At 44.0% G+C, this 18543-nt stretch overlaps 1 protein-coding gene and 1 long non-coding RNA gene across 2 annotated transcripts; one reads left to right on the top strand and one right to left on the bottom strand.

Moving 5' to 3' along the window:
• The first annotated feature begins 148 nt into the window (after positions 1 to 148).
• Positions 149 to 4338, top strand: LOC100053601 (major allergen Equ c 1). The gene is made up of 7 exons (XM_001489323.6): positions 149 to 345; positions 706 to 842; positions 1568 to 1641; positions 2308 to 2418; positions 2777 to 2878; positions 3056 to 3101; positions 4059 to 4338. Exons 1-6 carry the CDS (start codon positions 250 to 252, stop codon positions 3097 to 3099), a joined length of 564 nt encoding a protein of 187 aa, XP_001489373.1. The 5' UTR covers positions 149 to 249; the 3' UTR covers positions 3100 to 3101; positions 4059 to 4338.
• A 3927-nt stretch (positions 4339 to 8265) lies between these two features.
• Positions 8266 to 14356, bottom strand: LOC111770571 (uncharacterized). The gene is made up of 2 exons (XR_002803837.2): positions 14219 to 14356; positions 8266 to 8859 (listed from the first exon to the last, which is right to left on the bottom strand). It is a non-coding gene; the product is annotated as an uncharacterized lncRNA (long non-coding RNA).
• Between the last annotated feature and the right edge of the window lie 4187 nt (positions 14357 to 18543).

Here is an 18543-nt window from a genome sequence, read left to right as displayed (position 1 = left end):
TTGAAAGTCACTAAGTAGATCTAAAAGATATGGGACTGCCAAGTTTCAAAAGGGCAGGAACAATCCTTGGCCTCACACCAGGGAATGACGGACCACTTCATGGAGTGGGAGGAGGAAAGATGGTGCCCCGGGGACAAATATCTGGACCCAGAATGGATATAAAGAGAGAGGAGCTGGGGAGTGGAGTCACCATCAGGGAAAGACTCACTCCCGGTGACTATAGAGGAGTCAGTGCTGTCCCCGGCCAGGATGAAGCTGCTGTTGCTGTGTCTGGGGCTGATTCTTGTCTGTGCCCAACAGGAAGAGAACAGTGATGTTGCGATAAGAAACTTCGATATTTCAAAGGTAGAGTTGGTAGAGCAGAGTGACTTCTGACTGTGGGGGGCGGTTCGGAGGATTCTGAAGCAAGGTGGCCCTGCCAGAGGCAGGAGTTGGTCGACATATTAGACAAAAGGAGTGGCTGCAGACCTTGAACTAAGAGCAATTGTACCATGTTAAAGAATGACAACACTTGGGGACCTCCATTCTCCCTGGAGGGTCAGTGGAAAGAGCCCTAGATGTGGTGTCAACTGACCTTAGTTCTAATTCCATCTTTACATCACCATTATAAGACCTGGCCCACAGCACTGAGTTCAAGAAGACAAGTGTTCATGTGGTATCCACTCCCCTCTTTTCTTATCCAATCATTTTATTTATTTATTGCAGATTTCAGGAGAGTGGTATTCCATTTTCTTAGCTTCAGATGTTAAGGAAAAGATAGAAGAAAACGGTAGCATGAGGGTATTTGTGGACCTCATCCGTGCCTTGGACAACTCTTCTCTGTATGCTGAATATCAGACAAAGTAAGTGTGGCCTTTTTAACTTGGGAAAGGAAAAACAGAAGCCTCAGTATGGTCTTGGACCTCTACACACACACACACGTACACCTACCTTCTGGGCCTGTATCCAAAATGAGAGCCCCTCATCTGGCACTGATCTAGGGCTTGATGAACCTGGGGCTTTTCTAGATTCAGAGATAAGGGTTGCTGGAAAGAATAAATTTAAATGAAAGTGGAGGAGGTAAGGGATAGAGGGGTTTCAGAATCATCAATAGTGTGGCCAAATAGCACAGATTAAGAGCATAGGATGTGTAATCAACAGCCTATCTAGCTCTTGAATCTCTCTTACTAGTTGTGTGACCAAGAAAACTCATCTCTTTCCACCCCCAATTTTCCCTTGGGTAAAAGAGGATGACAATGATTCTCTCTCATGGCTTTTTATGAGGACCAAGTGAGGTAATGTTTATTTATCTGAGAGGCTGGCACATGGTGAGCACTCAGCCAGTTATCAAGACAAGTAGCTGTAATAACAGTAATAGTGGGACGTAATGGTAGAGTAACAGGGATAGGAGTAGTTGACTCATTCTCAAAGTATCAAATAAAGTGAAATAATGGAAATAGAAGCTCTTTGAAAATTGCACAGCAAAATGTTAAACAGTTAAGTGGAATAAGAAACTCAAGTTATGGGTAGAGTGTGAGGGACCCGCCACATCAGTGTCTCCTGGGCATCAGTTCACTGTGTTTTGCAGGGTAAATGGAGAGTGTACTGAATTTTCTGTGGTTGCTGACAAAACAGAAGAGGATGGTGTATATAGTGTTAAGTGTAAGTATACAAAAGAAGTCTTCCCAAATTCTACTTTCAGCTGCAACTAAACTCCAATATCTTCAAGATCTTGCTCAATTATTGATCAGTGCTTATTTAGGCAACGTAATGGAGGTCCTCTAATAGCTAGTATCCTGAATTTGGGAGATCCTTGTGCATAAAAGCAGATGCCTCGCACATAATACCATCAGATAAAGAAGGTAATTTGGTCATATGTACCTCTTGCAACAAAAGAAAATTGGCAAAAAAAAAAGAGAATAAATTGGCAGAACAGTTTCTCATTCTCTGCCCACTTTCTAATGACACCTGGTGACCATTGCCACAGCACACTGCTCAGGATGTCGCACTCGGTATATAATGCCAAAGGGGCTTACAGAGAGGACAGAGACATACAGTTGGCAGAGATGGCCAAGAGAGGCAGGGAACATGATGGAGGATGAGTTACCACTGCACCTGAATTTTCCTACCATAGTATTCGACCTGCCAGCATCCCTTAGATGTCACCTGATGAAGCCCAGGAGATGCAAATGAAAGACATTAGCTATCACTTGCTATCTCTTCCAGGATATGCACGTGAATTTGGTTAGTGGGAGAGAATAAGTAAAGGGTTTTACTTGCTTCCTATGGACCAAAGAAGGTCTGAGCTGTGTTCTTTTTCCTCCACAGATGATGGATACAATGTACTTCGCATAAGTGAATTTGGCAATAATGAACATATGATTCTTTATCTTGTGAATTTTGACAAGGACAGACCATTCCAACTGTTGGAGTTCTATGGTAGAGTATTTTCATGCTAGCATTCATCCTAGGGTGGGGAAAAACGGGGAGGAAGGAAGGCTGGAGACAAAGTGGTCCTCCCAATCTTATCCTGGAATGTCTCTCCTCCTCTGAGGACAGATACTCACCTTTGGTAACCCCTCAGGCTCAGTGATGGGAAGATGACGAAATCTCTCATCATGCCGGAAGGATATTCTAAAGATGTCAAATTCAAGACAGGTTACATCCCATCCCCAAGACTCTGCCTAAGCACCCAATCAGTGCCATCCATCCTCCCATCCATCTGGAGCCCCACGCCCCTCATGAGCCTCAGTGACAAATATACAGGACACAGTAGTTACCGTCACTCTTCCTACAGCCCGAGAACCAGATGTGAGTCCAGAAATCAAGGAAGAGTTTGTGAAAATTGTCCAAAAACAAGGAATTGTTAAGGAAAACATAATTGACCTGACTCAAACCGGTAAGTTCAGCTATCTCTGGTTTTCTCTTCCTAAATTCCCATGTTACTGAAAGGAGAAATCCCAGAGAAGGTGATACCTCCAATCAATCCCCTTTGTCCTAATCTTGAGAATCATTTGGTTTCTCTCTGGGAAATAAACTGCAATTGGTTTGAATGTGCTCTGCTCTACCTCTACAGATCGCTGTTTCCAGCTCCGAGGGAACGGAGTGGGCCAGGCTTAGAGGTGGGTGATCTCTGGTGGTGAGGGGGTGGCCCAGGGATCAGTGTCCTCCAAAAGCATTAGGGGTTTATGTCTAAAGATTACAATAAAAATAACTTGGTAAGGCAGCTTGTGGAGAGAGCTTGAAATTTGGAGTTGGAGGACCCGGGTTCAGGACCCACTCCTACCATGAGCTTCTGAGCAAATGATCTAAGCAATTAAAAGGGAAACAATGATGTCTACATAGTGATTTCCTGTGTGGATAATATTGCTGGTGAAAAGGGCTCAGTGACTGATAATGTGCTCAAAATCATTAAGCCTTAAAGTTTTAAATGAGAAAAGAGTAATAGGGTGTGAGTATGACACAAATACATTCTGTGTTTGTGGTCCGTCTTCCAAGCCCAGAAGGCCATCTCACCCTCCAATTTATGGTAAAAATGGCTTCCTTTGATCTCTGTACAGCCTTAACTTCTAATCTGAGAATAAAGCTGTCTCACCTTCCAGTTGTCTTCTGATCTGGAAAATGGACTCTGAGTTTCCTCATCTGTTTCCTGCCTCAGATTTACTGTGGGGCTTCATTCAGACAATGTATGTGGAAGTCTTAGCCACTATAGCTTGCACAAAGTCAGCACTTCATCAAAGGTAGCTATGGCTTTAGACATTATTTTTCAATTTATCAAAAATTCTTCAAAACTTCTAATGGTGAAGGTGGCAGAAATGAGCCCAGGTTCCTTCATCGCTTCCATTCTGGGTTTCATAGCCTTAGTTGAGGGAAGGTTAAGATGGAAGCAGCAATAGAAGAAAAACGTCACTTACTCAGTGTCCTCCCTCCCACTGTTCTGGCAAATAACGTAGATTACAATGCAGGTTGATATCTGTGTCTTCACCATTTTTCTCTCTAATAGAAGTTCTCTTTGTCTTCTATTCAATCCATAAGTGCTTAATAAATTTCTGTGTTTTCTTTCTCATTGGCTTATGTAGCTGAGTGAGAGTGAATACTTCCTCACCTGGGCTCCAGAATCTTCGCTCCGTGATCCCCATGACATCTTGTGACAAGTTCTGTCACCTGATTTCCATCACTATCGCATGTGAAGGCATTATCTCTGCATCTTCTGGAACTTCCCTAATTGTCTAGGAAGACTCCTCAACACACCAAGAATCAAAGGTTTTTCCCAAATTCCCACTCTCTCTGCCATGCCCAGAACTTGACCATGCTGAGACCTCCCTCCACCTGATCAATAAATGATTAGCCTTGCAGTCATGTGACTTGTCTTTGTGTGTGTGAGAGATGTGGGGCCGACAGCAAGCAAATGAGGGGGCTTCCTTGGCCCTGTACCCATAACCCTCCTCTAGCTTCTCAGAATCTTCCCTGAGTTTCAGGATTCTCCCTCCTCTGCAGTAATTCTCTGTCCCTGTGAGGGCTGCTTGCCCTTTGATTTGCCTATTTCTTAGTGAGCTGCTGAGACAAACTATAAGACTTGTCCTATAATTTGGCCCATCCTACAATTCTCTTTTTCTATGAGTTACTGAGAGACAGATCCCGCTGAGGCTGATACCACCTGGACGTGTTTCAGAGCGTGCCTCCACATCCCAGCTTCTCTGTGTCATCCATCCTATGAGATGGCCAGTGTCCTTTTGTACTCTTGGGAAACCTCCTTCAACCACTGCTGTTACCTACTGTGAACATATTCAGTGAGATTCCCTGACACGTGAGCAATACCTATCCTCAGCAATCTGTACTTGGTACAGTCAGGAGGCATCAAGCAGGCTAAATGTTATTAACTTCTTCCTTATGGAGCTTGCAGTCTTTGGAGAAAGGAAAATAAAAGATCTTCCTCCACTTATCATCTTTTCCTGACAGTGTAAAATTTACACATGGGTGTTGGGGCAGAGCAAGACATGGGCGGGGGTTGTCCTGCAAAAAGAATGACTCAGTCATCATGGACATAAGGTTATGGAGAGAAGGCTTTCTAGGCATCTGATGCTCCCCACATCTTACCCCACCTCCAGATCAGAAGATAAGTTAGGTTCAGGCTTACGACTCCTGACTGAAGCAATGGGTCTGGTTTGCTGAAATGTGACAAAAGGCTATGCAGAAAATCAATCCGTCATATTAGAATCTTTCATTTATAAATGTTGGCATTTAGGGGTCAGAACAGCTGATATCCAGAAGGGCACAGCCCAGCATTTCCTTGAGATAGCTGAGAACATTAACTACTGTAGCAATCAATGCAAGCAGGGCCACATTGATGGTGAAGATGGCTGGGTTGTACCACAGGTCAGGAAACTGCAGCCCAGAGGGAGGCACAAAAAGACCCTCAGCTGATCCCAGGTCAAGATGGCAGCTTGAGCTCACACTGAAACCTACCCTCCAAATCCGGACATTTTATGTAAATGAGGCATGAAATGTTAAGAACGCTCAACAGCAAGGAGTGAAGAGGTTTGTAGATCAAAGACAGAGAGGTTCTTTCCAGAAGAAAAGAAAGAAACCGAACAGATGGGAATGATGTGGGTAAACAGGCCAGAGCAGCCCTGCCCCCTGGGTTCTGAGTACAGATCTGGGTCACATGTGCAGGGGTGGAGACAAGTGTAGCAACGGCCAGGTGGGGATGCAGCCGAAGATGCATACCTCTGAGAAGCAGGGGCTGAGTGAGAATGAATTTGAAGACAGCTCCTCTCCCGCACTTGGGGTCACAGAAAGAAGGTGACTGCCTGAGGCCTACAAAAGAGGCATCGCCACGCATTTGAGAAAGAAAAAAAGCAGCCGCTGCTATCCTGGAACTGGCTTGACTCCCATAGCGAGGCTTCCATGTTATCACAGGCTGGCCTGATGCTCACGGCTAGGCCAGGTTGTTCTGCTGGACGGAAACAATCTCATAAAACATCAGCATCACACAAGGTCACTCCAAGATCATAGAAGCAAGATCACTGTGCAATCTACAAACATGCCCCTCTCTCTGCTAGAATGAGTGACTGCTACTTCTTTACCGATTACAACTTTATTCTCATGCTTATCTCCACTCCCTATAGACAAGATTTATTGGGATATCCAATCACAGACTGGCCCCTGCTTTCTGACAGCACCAAATCTAGAGCTTCCTTAGATTCTCCCCAAATCCTATAGTAGATTCTTCCTAACACTCTCTCGCTGAGATACCCACGGTTCCCAATGGTGAGCATTCTTGCTAGCTGCAGCAACAACCCAGCTAATCAACTACAAGGATATCGATGGTGGTCTTTGGTTGAAGAGTATTAACATTTTTAGGACTAGAACCCAGGCCCATTCCATGCATGTGCTGCCTGGAATTCTGGGAGGCACCAAGCTAAACCACAAATGCAGGGCCTGGTTCAATGCTATGCATCCTGTAGGGGCTGGGACACAGGAGGCCTCCAGGAATTTTGGTCTGAGCAGCTGAAGGATGGAATTGTCATTTACTCCAGTCAGCTGAAAGAACCAGCTAAGTGGGAAAAGATAAATATCTCAGTTCTGAACATTTAATTAGTTTATCTAGCTAGGCTGCTATAAAAAAGAGACTCAACCATAATCCAGTATGGTTTAATGAAGATACAATTAATTTTGCCCTTCTGGGAACAATCTGAAGTACGTGTTCTAAGTTGGCTGGCAGCTCCCTACCAAGTAGTCATTCAGGAACCCTGTTCTATCTTGTTTCTCCACCAACCCTAGGACGTTGTGCTTATCTGTGTGGTTAAAGCAGAGGTGCAAGAATTAAGGGAAAAGAGAATGTGATGGAAGCATGGTCTTATGACTACTGTCCTCCTTGGGCCCTGGCTCTGTGAGGTTCTTCCTTGTCACTTATCCCCCATGGCCACATCTACTTCCTGCTTGTGCGGGTTTGGAGACATTATTTTGAGGATTAAAGAGTCACATGCTTTTGCTATAGGCCAGATCTGAATGTTTTTTGGCCATGCAAATTCCTCAAAAACTTAGTAGGCTTTGGATGTATTTGCCTCTTGACTCTTCCATGTGCAGATAACCAGACCCCCAAAATCTTATCTAGACATAGAGTTAAGCCTGGAAACTCTGGTGTTTTTCTAGATTGGCCTTATGCCCTTCCCAGCCCATTTGCTTTGCTCAATTTAATGGTGGCTACTTTGAGGACATCTAAAACAATGGATTTGGGTGGGGTGAGCCCTTAATCCCTTCTTTGCCTGCAGGCTCACAACCTGTCATGACAGCAGCATTCTCTCCTAAGACCAGACTTCCACTTCACAGCCACTACTTACAACCCCTTCACTTTGGGGTAAAGAAGCAGTGACTCTCACTCAACTTAGAGTGAGGCTTCAGGCAGAGGGGGCCTCCCTTTGCAAAGCTGTGCTACCTTCTCTCTCTCTGTTTGCAGCCTCGGTGGCTCTAGCCTGAGTTCTTCCCTCATCTAAGTTTTGCTGAAATGAGCAAGAAATTCTGTACGTGATACCAATATTTCAACACCCTGAGTCTTTTCCATTTCATCCCTTAGCTACAGGCCCCGTCCACACATGCTCTATTTTCCAAGGTACAGCAGGAACCATTTGACCAAATGTTTTTCCAACATGTAATGAGAGTTACCAGCTTTCCAGGCTGTGACAGCTGAATCCTTGATGCCCAACACCAGCCCTCGAGTAAACTGACCACATCTTTTAGGTTCTCTCAATTGTCCCAGCTAGCAAATCTTCACCATACCCCATATACATTTAACTAGGCTTGGGTGATTAAAATCATGAATAAGCCGGACATTGCACTTGGTATTGAAGATCTGGTCAGTTAAAGGGCCTCTGAAATGCGGACCAATTTATGTCTGATAAAGATCAAAGCCTGGGGATGTTTGCCAGCTAGTTTCCAGAAAGATTAAGAATGTAAATCTCAATTCAAGTTAGGATGAATGACCCTTTGTATTCTGTACATCCACCCTGTTAGCATAAAAGTGTCCTTGCTGGTCTAATTTACTTTGGCTGTTTTCACTGACATCAAGACATCTGGATTTTAAAAACTCATTATTTTTTCCTAGGCATGTAACCTTTACTCTTAAAGCCATAAATAGTAATCGCTTTTCTTTGGGAAGTACATTCCCCCAGTGGCTGTGATGCCCCCAGGAAATAAAAGACTGCTTTTTTAAAAATAAAGAGAACTTTAAGTCTCTCACCATCTCCATTTGTACCTGATTGCAATAAATCAATGCCACTAACAGACTGATTTAATAATAGATTTCATTATCAGCAACATAAGTGTGACTTTTCTTCAACAAATTAAAAGAGAATGTACTAGATCTATATTAGCATTGTTAGTTCTCAAACAGAACTTGTTGAAAGAAAAAAGGTAGTTGTTAAATGGTATGTGTAGTATGATATCACTTACATAAATTTTAAATAACACACAGACAAATGCAAAACATCATTCATGGATTGCTAAATGTAGGATAATGCAGCACTTCTCACAGCGTGCATGCAATTCCCTGGGGATCTTGTGAAACTGCAGGCTCTGATTTAGCAGGTCTGGGGTGGGACCTGAGATTCTGCTTTCTACCAAGCTCCCAGAGATGCCAATGTTGTGCCACCTTGGGAGTGGGGTGACACGGGCAATGTGAAACCTTCTTCAGTGCATCTAGTCTTGGACGACTTTGCTCCACCTGGGAGCTGAAACCTCTCAGTTTTACTTCCAGACTCCCACAAGGAAGCCTCATCCATGAGTGGTTGTTGAAACAGGTGTTTCTGTGGGGCGTATAAGGGCTGGCACTTCCTATTGCACCATCTTGCTGATGTCAACCCACATCAGTTATCGTTGTACCTAAAAGACACACAGAGAGAAAGACATAAGTGTTCAAATGTATTTTTTAATTTTCTAAAATATCTAATGAAATCAGGGATGAAGTGAAAGTTACAGTGGAATCAGCCATTACGGGGGCTATGCTGCTGCTTCTTCCTACGCTTTGCTCAGGGACTGGAGGGCCAGGCTCACAGCTGAGTCCCATTGGGGAATTTCCACCATGATATTTAAGTCATTTCTTATTAGTTCATTAGCACCCTACTGTCCCCTCACTGCCCATCAACAGGTTCTTAGGGTCTGAAAACAAATTGAGTTGGTTAAAGGAAAGGAAATCAATCTGCTGCAAAGAGCACCACAGAATAATATTCCAAATGCAGGCAAGTATGAACTAGGATTACTCAGTAGATCACAGATGCCACCTTCCTTCCAAGAGTTAAAAATATATGTTCGGAAACTCTACTTGTGCATCAAAAACAGAGTTAAAAAGCTCTATTCTTGGCATCCAGCTGGACAGGAGAAATGGGTCCTGTATTAGTTTCTTGTTTCCGCTGTAACAAATCACCATAAAGTTAGTGGTTGAAAACAGCACAAGTTTAGGGGCCGGCCTGGTGGTGCGGAGGTTAAGTGCACACGTTTCCCTTCGGCAGCCCAGGGTTCACCGGTTTGGATCCTGGGTGTGGACATGGTACCCCTGGCAAGCCATGCTGTGGCAGGTGTCCCGTATATAAAGCAGAGGAAGATGTGCACGGTTGTTAGCTCAGGGCCAGTCTTCCTCAGCAAAAAGAGAGGAGGATTGGCAGCAGATGTTAGCTCAGTGCTAATCTTCCTCAAAAAAAAAAAAAAAAAAAGCACAAGTTTATAATATTATAGTTTTGGAGGTGAAAAGTCTGACATGAGGCTCAATGGGCCAAACCTGAGAGCCCCGTGTCTGTCATTTTATTCAGATCACCTTCTATGTCCTTCCTTAGAGTTTTAAAGTTTTCTCCTCAGTAATTTTCTTATGTATTCTTAGTTGTTGATTCCTAGACACTTTCACAGTTGGTTTTTTTTTTTTTTGGTGAGGAAGATTGGCCCTGAGCTAACGTCTGTTGCCAATCTTCCTCCTTTTTTTTTTTCTCCCTAAAGCCCCAGTACATAGCTATATATCCTAGTTGTAAGTCCTTCTAGTTCTTCTATGTGGGATGCCGCCACAGCACGGCTTGATGAGCAGGGTGTAGGTCCATGTCCAGGATTGGAATCAGGGAACCCCAGGCCACCGAAGGGGAACTTGCGAACTTAGCCACTAGGCCACAGCGCTGGCCTCTGTTTTTGGTTTTCTTAACCATTAGTTATTGCTATTAGTTTTTGCTGGTACAGCCATCCCTCAGTATCCTCGGGGGATTGATTCTGGGACCCCCAGCAGATACCAAAATCCGCAGACGTGCAAGTCCCTTGTGTAACCTGGCCTGGTACAATGAATACACCCAGCCCTCATATCTGTGAGCTTCACATCCACAGATTCAACTTAATTCCTCCGTATCTGTGAAATTTTGATCGATTGTTGGTTGAATCACTGATGCAACACATACAGATACGGAGGACTGATTGTATAAAGAAATGCTATTGATTTTTGTAAGTTGATCTCTCTAGCAACCTTGATGAAATTTTTCATTAGCTATAATAAAATTAGTTCTAATACTGGGGCCGGCCCGGTGGCGCAGCGGTTAAGTTCGCACGTTCTGCTTCTCGGCGGCCCGGGGTTCACTGGTTCGGATCCCGGGTGTGGACATGGCACTGCTTGGCAGCCATGCTGTGGTAGGCGTCCCACGTATAAACTAGAGGAAGATGGGCACGGATGTTAGCTCAGAGCCAGGCTTCCTCAGCAAAAAGAGGAGGACTGGCAGTAGTTAGCTGAGGGCTAATCTTCCTCCAAAAAAAGCCAAAAAAACAAAAAAAAATTAGTTCTAATACTTTGTGGATTCTGCTAGTTTCATAGGTGCATGGTTATATTATCTGCAAATAGTGTCAATGTATCTCTTCTTATCCTCTTGCTTCTCTTTTTTCTTCTCTTCCTATAGCTTTAGCCAGAACCTCCAGGAATACTTTAAACATTGAAACCGTATTTTCTATACCAGTGGTTGGCAAACTATGGCCCGGAAACCAAATCTAGCCCAAGCCTATTTTCGTATAGGCCATGAGCCAAGAACACTTGCGATCGATATTAGGAACACTAATTTTTAAACCCACTGGAGCAAAATGTTCTTCCAAAAGAGAATTCCATTCTTCTAATAGACTTAGATTTTCAAAAGAAAAAATTTTACTCAACATTATATTTTCAATTTCATCAAAAGTCTAGAAATGTGTTTTCTCTATTATTATATTAGTACCTACATAATATCTTCCAGTTTGCCTCTTGGCCAAAGCCTACAATATTTACTTCTTTGCCCTTTAGAGAAAAACTTTGCTGACCCCCTTTTCTACACCATGACCTTTCCCTCTGGCTGCTCTTTACTAGAGTCATTTGTGCTCCATTTTTCCCCCAAAGAAACATGCTTGTGAAATTGAGCCCTTCAGAGTGCCTTCAATAAAATAGGCATTAAATATTATGACTGAGGGATTAAGGAGATATTTTAAGTTGTCCTGTTACTGCTCCCCTTTAAATATCATGAAGAACGTAAGCCCAAATGGAGGAAATGCAGATAAATGTCAAATAAACTTCCAGAGTAAATATCAAACCAGGACACCCTGAGGTTATCTGAGGTTTCAGGGACAACACTGAAGATTCCAAATCTCTATTCTTGGCTTAAATGACCTCGTCACTTGATTCTCTTGTCCCAGGACAGAACTTGAGTTGAAACTGTCTGCTCCTGGAACCAGGCTGGTCCAAATATGAGCTATTGTTCTTAAAAACATTTCTTAAATATAGCATTCTTCAACAGCATTTCAGAAACATTGTTCTATTGGTTTCAAAATGTTTATGATGGATCTGTTTGGTTATTAGAATAATGGACAATTACTGGCTAACAATTTGGTAAAGAAAGAGAGAGAACTGGAGTGCCAGGTTGTTCAGGAGAGCCTGGCCCCCGAAATAGGACCAGGTCAGCAGCACTGAGAGCCATTGCCCAGCTGCCAGGAATCCCACAACCTAACAAATCTACCTGCATTTTCCCCAGTTTCTGTTAAATCTGAATTAGTTATACACACAATTTTCCTCAAACACCCCATGAGCATTCCCATCACTGGACCCTTGTCCTTGCTGCTTTCTCCCTTTGTCTGACATATTTGTCCCCAGTATCTGCATGGCCCACTTCCTCATGGCCTTCTGGTCCCTATGTGTCACCTCACACAGAGGACTCCTCCAAACCCCAAGTATAAAGTAGTGCTCTTTCCCCACTTTGCTTGACTGGCCCCCCATATTTATTAGTTTCTTGCCTGTCCTCACTCCCTCTAGAATGTAAGTACAACAAAGTCAGGGAGCTCCTTTTGTTCACTTCAGTAGCCAACACCTGAAACATTGCCTAACCTGACACACACACTCCATGCTCATTGCCTTAGGAAGTGGGCTTCCCTGACCTGCACAGGAAGAATGAGAGAACCCATCCTCTTTCTCCCTTGTCTTGTCCTAATATTTTCAGGAGGGTGTCTCAGCTCAGACTAAAGAATGTGGGGCCCTTAGGATTTTTCCCATTGGTGGAAGTAGAGAGATGGGGACTCTAAGGAGATTGCTTCCTAAAATCTCTTCATAAAACCCTGGGCTCTTGGAACGGAGGCCTAGTTGTCCCTCACACACACAAGAGCAGGCCCCGCAGTCAACCTTCAAGAGAAGAACAAGGGATCCATGACCCTTTCTCCCCACCTCCTACAACCCTGGCCAGAGTGCTACCCCACTCCCATTTCTGTCAGCCACCTGGGGGTCTTGAAAGAAGTCAAGATTCAAGAAGCTGCTGACATGACAGGCACAGACTTGACAAAAGGGAGGGAGATGGGTATTCCTGAACATGGCCCAGTCTTTTGAGTTGAGGCTGAGTGGGCTGAGGGCAGTGGAGGCCTCTGTATACACAGATAAAAATGGAAGACCAGATTTGCAGGGTTCAGAAGAAAAGGAGGGACTGAGTGTGTGGGGAGCTCACGACACAGCCTTTACCTGTGCTTCCTGTTTCCTGTTCCCTCAAATCAGTTTGACTGGTTTGAAGCACAGACTCTTGCAGTAGATAAGTATATGCATCTCCACTCAAAAAAATAAAGGGATTACTACCTGAGTGGTCATCTTGCATGATATGTATATTGCTATCCCTCTGCCCCAAACTGACAGCTATGCCCATGTCTCCACATTCCTTCATGTCAGGAAAAGATATGTAGAAAGCTTTCCCCATCACTGAGCTGCTGCTCCCTATATTCCTTCACTATCCTTTTCCATCTCAGATCTAAAGCAAAGAATATAATAAGAATTCATTTAAATCTTCCCCATCTCTAAAAGGGGGATAATACTAACAGTAATACCTAAATAATAGATTGTCCTAAAGATTAAATTAGGTAATACTGAAAAGCATTTAGAACAGTGCCTGACACACAGTAAGTACTACCTAAAGTATTTGCTGTCATTATTCTTTCAATGCATTTCTTGATTCAGTTTGGTCATAATTTAATTGCAATTTTTACATCTATCTCCAAAATTAAGATTCATCCATAGTATGATGCACTTTCATTTTTATTGTATGATTCTTATCAGATTTGATTATAAGATAATGTTAACTTCATAGAATATATAAGGGAGCTTTCCACCTGAAAATGGTTCAAATACCTTTGGGATGATGAATTCTTTAGAGATTATCATTTAAATTACAGAGAATTAACCCATAAAACCACTGGACCATCATTTTTGTAACTGGTTTCTTCAGTTTTCTGTTTCTCTAGGGCTGTGATATTTGTGTTGTCCACCAAAGATTTATGCTTCTCCTAGGCACGTTGCAGTTAGACGTGGCCCTGGGACTTGCTTTGATCAGTGAAAAGTGAGCAGTAGTTCCACAAGTCCTAGGTATCAGGATTTTTTTTTAACCTTCTTTTTTTTTTTTTAAAGATTGGCACCTGAGCCAACAGCTTTTGCCAATCTTCTCTCTTTTTTCTCTTGTTTTTCTTCTTCTTCTTCTCCCCAGAGCCTCCCCAGTACATAGTTGTATAGTCTAGTTGTGGGGGTCCCTCTAGCTGTGGCATGTAGGACGCCACCTCAGCATGGCCTGATGAGTGGTACCATGTGCGCTCAGCATCCGAACTGGCAACCCTGAGCCACGGAAGAGCAGCGCAGCGCAGGAACTTCACCACTCGGCCACCGGCCAGCTGGCATCAGGATTTTTAAAAGCTCCCAGGGCATCTAAAAGTGCAGCCAAAACTGAAAAACACTTACGGAAGGGTGGAATGAGTTGGTCACGCCACACATCTCGAAACTACACTCTCTAGTACTGGAGCCGCGGAGACGGGGTGCCTGAAGCGGCGCCAAACGATGCTATGCAGATGCCAGGAGGCGGCCGGTGGGAGGCGAAATCGCAAAGTGACCCCTTCACATCCGTTCCGGTGCCCACAGGAGCCCCGGAGAATGGTCAGGTCCCCTCACAGGCGGCCTCGCGAACGCTCGTGGCTCAGGCTTGTCTCCCTGCAGTAGGGAGAGATGCACCGAGTGGGCGGGGACCTGGTGGTGGACACATGCGGGAGCCTGGCGCCGCGCTCTGAGGACGTCCGCGGGAAGCCTGGCGCCGCCTGCTGGCCGACCGCGCACATCGCAGGGCGCTGCTAGGAAAGCCGGGCGTCCCGCCGCCTGGGCTGAGTCTGGCACAAAGAAGCCCCTTTGGGAGGCCTCTTCCAGAAGGCTTGGGGCTCACGCTGGCTTCCTCGCATTCTCTGCAGGTCCGCGCGGAGCATGGAGGGGAAGGCAGCCCAAGGGGGCTGTGGGGAGAGGAGGAAGTTTGAGGTTTCAGTCTCCTCGCTAAGGGGGAGACTGGTACAGATGCTTTGTAGAACCCGGGCGTCCGGAGCCCCCAGACCTCTCGGGCCTCCTCCCAACACCCGGAGGAGCTGCAGAGCTTAGAAATAGGGCCTGCAAGGATCCTGTGTTTGTTGTTCTCTGCTGTCTGCAGGTTTATTAGAGGGAGCCTCCTCTCTGAAGCCTGTGAGTCAATGCAGTGTGGGGAAGTCATTAGTTCTGTCTTCCAAATAGAGGCATTTCCCACATCACATCAGAAATGAAAGTCATGGTCTTGGAAACCACAGGTTCTGTGTGAAAGTACAATGTGGAAAGTTACTTCCTATTTTTAATAATACTTTTATTGAGGTATAATTGACAATCACCTGCATGTATTTAAAGTATAAAATTTCATAAGTTTTTACGTCAATATACCCATGAGACCATCACCACAGTCAGGATAGTGAATATGTCCATCATCCTCAAAAGTTCTCTCTGTCCCTTTGTCATCCCTCCCTCCCACAGTGTCACTCAAGCCCCAGGCAACCCCTGAGCCACTTTCTGTCTCTAGAGTTTGCATTTTTTACAGATTTATATAAATGCAGGCTTTAGTATGTATTCTTTTTTGTTGTTTTTCTGGTTATTTTCACTCAGTATAATTATTTTGACATTCGTTTGTGTTATTTATCAATAGTCTCTTCCTTTTTGTTGCTAAATAGTGTTTGTTGTATGGATATACCAGAAGTGTTTACCCATTCATCTGTTGATGGACATTTGGGTTGTTTCAAGTTCTCGGCTATTTCAAAGAAAGCTACTGTGGACATTCATGCACAAGTCTCTTTATGGCCATAGGTTTACCTTTCTCTTGGGTTGTACCTACAAGTGGAACAGCTGGGTCATGTGGTAGGTGTCTGTTTAATTTAAGAAGCTGACAGACTTTTCTAGAGTGGTTGTACCATTTTGCATTTCCATCAGCAGTGTGTGCGAGTTCCAGTTCCTCCATATCCTCACCAACACTTGGTATTTTAAGTAGGAAAAATTGTAATGTGTTACACAGAACCCGGAACTTCCCAACAGTCTCCTAAAATCCTAGTAAAACACATCGAGTGCCTATAGGAAAACAGTAAACTGTAATGTGGGGATGTAAAAAGCTTAAAACATCGCTTCTCTATCAGCAAAAACTAACGTGGTTGCTTTGTGATGCTTTTCTTAGGACATCAGAGATGCACATCACTTTTGATGATTCTGAAGGTCTTCCAATTGTATTTGGAATATAAATCAAGCTTTCCCCACAGATTGTTAAAAATGTTTCCTTATTTTTTTTAACCTAAACAAGTGTTCCCCCAAACAACTGTCCAAAAAACCCTATTATACTGAGAGATATGAAAATTCCATGATGATTTGGGTATTAAGAATTAAAAGTCTGCGGGAAGGCCCCATGGCCTAGTGGTTAAGTTTGGCTCCACTTTGGCAGCCCAGATTCAGTTCCCGGGTGCAGACCTACACCACTTGGTAGTGACTGTGCTGTGGTGGTGACCCACGTACAAAATAGAGGGAGATTAGGACAGACTTTATGTCAGGGCATATCTTCCTCAGCAAAAAAACAAAAACAAAAACAAACCAAAAAACCCCCAAAAAACTAGTGCCTAGCATTCAATGGTATTACTATGTCTATTTTGTTCTCTCCAAAATATTCAAATTGACACTTGGTTGATTTCTTTTCAGTCTTGAAAATACAAAAGGCATTTAAAGCAAACAGATGCCCTCAGATTTCAGTTTACATTGTGTCACATTATTTTTGGTAGAAAATGTTCCCTTTTCATCGTTTTATAGATTAATCTCAAAATAAAGTAAAAGGAAATAGCTGGGTCAGATTTTCAAGTCAAAATTTCTCAATTCAGATGAAGCATTTATCACCTTTATTTATTTATTTTTTTAAATATAGGCCCTGAGTTAACATCTGTTGTCATTCTTCCTCTTTTTTTGTCTTCTCCCGAAAGCCCCCCAGTACATAGTTGTATATCTAGTTGTAGGTCCTTCTAGTTCTGCTCTGTGGGACGCCACCTCAGCATGGCCTGATGAGCAGTGCTGGGTCCGCACGTTGTTTTATTCTTATTCCTATTTTTGCCTACCAGACAGCCTGGTAATTTTTAAGAGCTATTTTCAACAATCCCACTAAAATTTCGTATCAAGTTTCATTTGGGGAGATTCTTTGCTTTGTTTACAGTTGGCTAAATGTAGACCAAATCTGATGACTGTATTTCCTGTTTAATCAGCCAGGGCTTATATAAAATCCCTGTTTGTCCGGTTAACGCCCTAACAGTCTCAACAGTCCTGAAATGCCTGTTTGTGTAAATATTGCCCCATCTGTTTGTTTCTCTTTTTTTTTTTTTTTTTTAAAGATTTTATTTTATTTTTTTCCTTTTTCTCCCCAAAGCCCCCCGGTACATAGTTGTGTATTCTTCGTTGTGGGTCCTTCTAGTTGTGGCATGTGGGACACTGCCTCAGCGTGGTCTGATGAGCAGTGCCATGTCCGCGCCCAGGATTCGAACTAACGAAACACTGGACCGCCTGCAGTGGAGCGCGCAAACTTAACCACTCGGCCACGGGGCCAGCCCCTGTTTGTTTCTCTTTTTAATCTCCTTGCTTTTCATTAAGTCACTCTAAGGACACACCATTGTGCATTTTCTTTTTTTTAAGGTGTGCTTTTTGGTGAGCAAGATTGGCCTTGAGCTAACATCTGTTGCCAATCTTCCTCTTTTTTTTTCCTTCTCCCCAAAGCCCCAGTATCTATTTGCATATCCTGGTTGCAGGTCATTCTAGTTCTTCTATGTTGAATGCACCACAGCGTGGGGTGATGAGTGGTGTGTAGGTCTGTGCCCAGGATCCAAATGGGCAAACCCCAGGCCACCAAAGCGGAGTGCGCAAACTCAACGACTATGCCACTGGGCAGGCCTCAGCCGTTATGATTAGTTAAGGCGACAGGAACTAAGACCAGATTCATCCAGTTTGTACTCTAAGCAGAATTGGTCCTGCTGGTCAACCTGCAACATTGACCTCAGCTATGCCCACCAGGCTTCCAGCTAAACAAAACTCATAAACCATCAGTGTCTACCTTAGAAGGCCAAGTGCCTTTCTCCTTAAGTTTCCATAGCAAGCCAAAGCATTAGTCTAGGTGGAACAGGGCGTATTAGCAATTGCACAGATTTCCTGGGCCCACAGGGACGAAGCCTAGGGTGATTCTCTCATCCACAAACAACCCAGACCGGAGAATTCAGGCTGACCTGTGCTTACCAGGACCACGGCGATATTTCCTTAAACACTTCCAGTTCTCTTACGTCCACTTCTTAGGGTGTAAGCCATTGTATTTTAGGAGAGAAGTAAGCCAAAGTGTAGCTTTCACATAAACAATGCATTCCCAAAGGAGGACACAGTCATTAATGCCCTCTCCCTCTGCCACACCTCCCAGGTGCTGCTGTGTTGCTCTTCCTTCACCTCCACAAAATCTCATGTCCCATTCCAGAAGCTATAACTTTACCTTCTACCCAATCGTTCCTACTCATGCCCAGACCTTTTGTCTGGAAGAATCAGGTGAAAGAGACCAGGGCATTTTTATAAACCTTAAGAATTAAGTTGGAATCCCCTAGGCCTCCCTTTCAGTGTCAGAGTAAGCTGGTCAGTAACTGGAAGCAGTATCAGTGGTGAGCCACCCTGACAGCCTCAGAGAGGGTCAAAGCGCTGGTAGAGTTGATCTGCTGGGCAGGGGAAGGGAA

Source organism: Equus caballus, chromosome 25 (assembly GCF_041296265.1).
Source record: "Equus caballus isolate H_3958 breed thoroughbred chromosome 25, TB-T2T, whole genome shotgun sequence".
In the NCBI taxonomy this organism is placed as follows: Eukaryota; Metazoa; Chordata; class Mammalia; order Perissodactyla; family Equidae; genus Equus; species Equus caballus.
The sequence above is the reverse complement of the archived record's forward strand: the minus strand, read 5'-3'. Positions and strand labels throughout refer to the sequence as shown.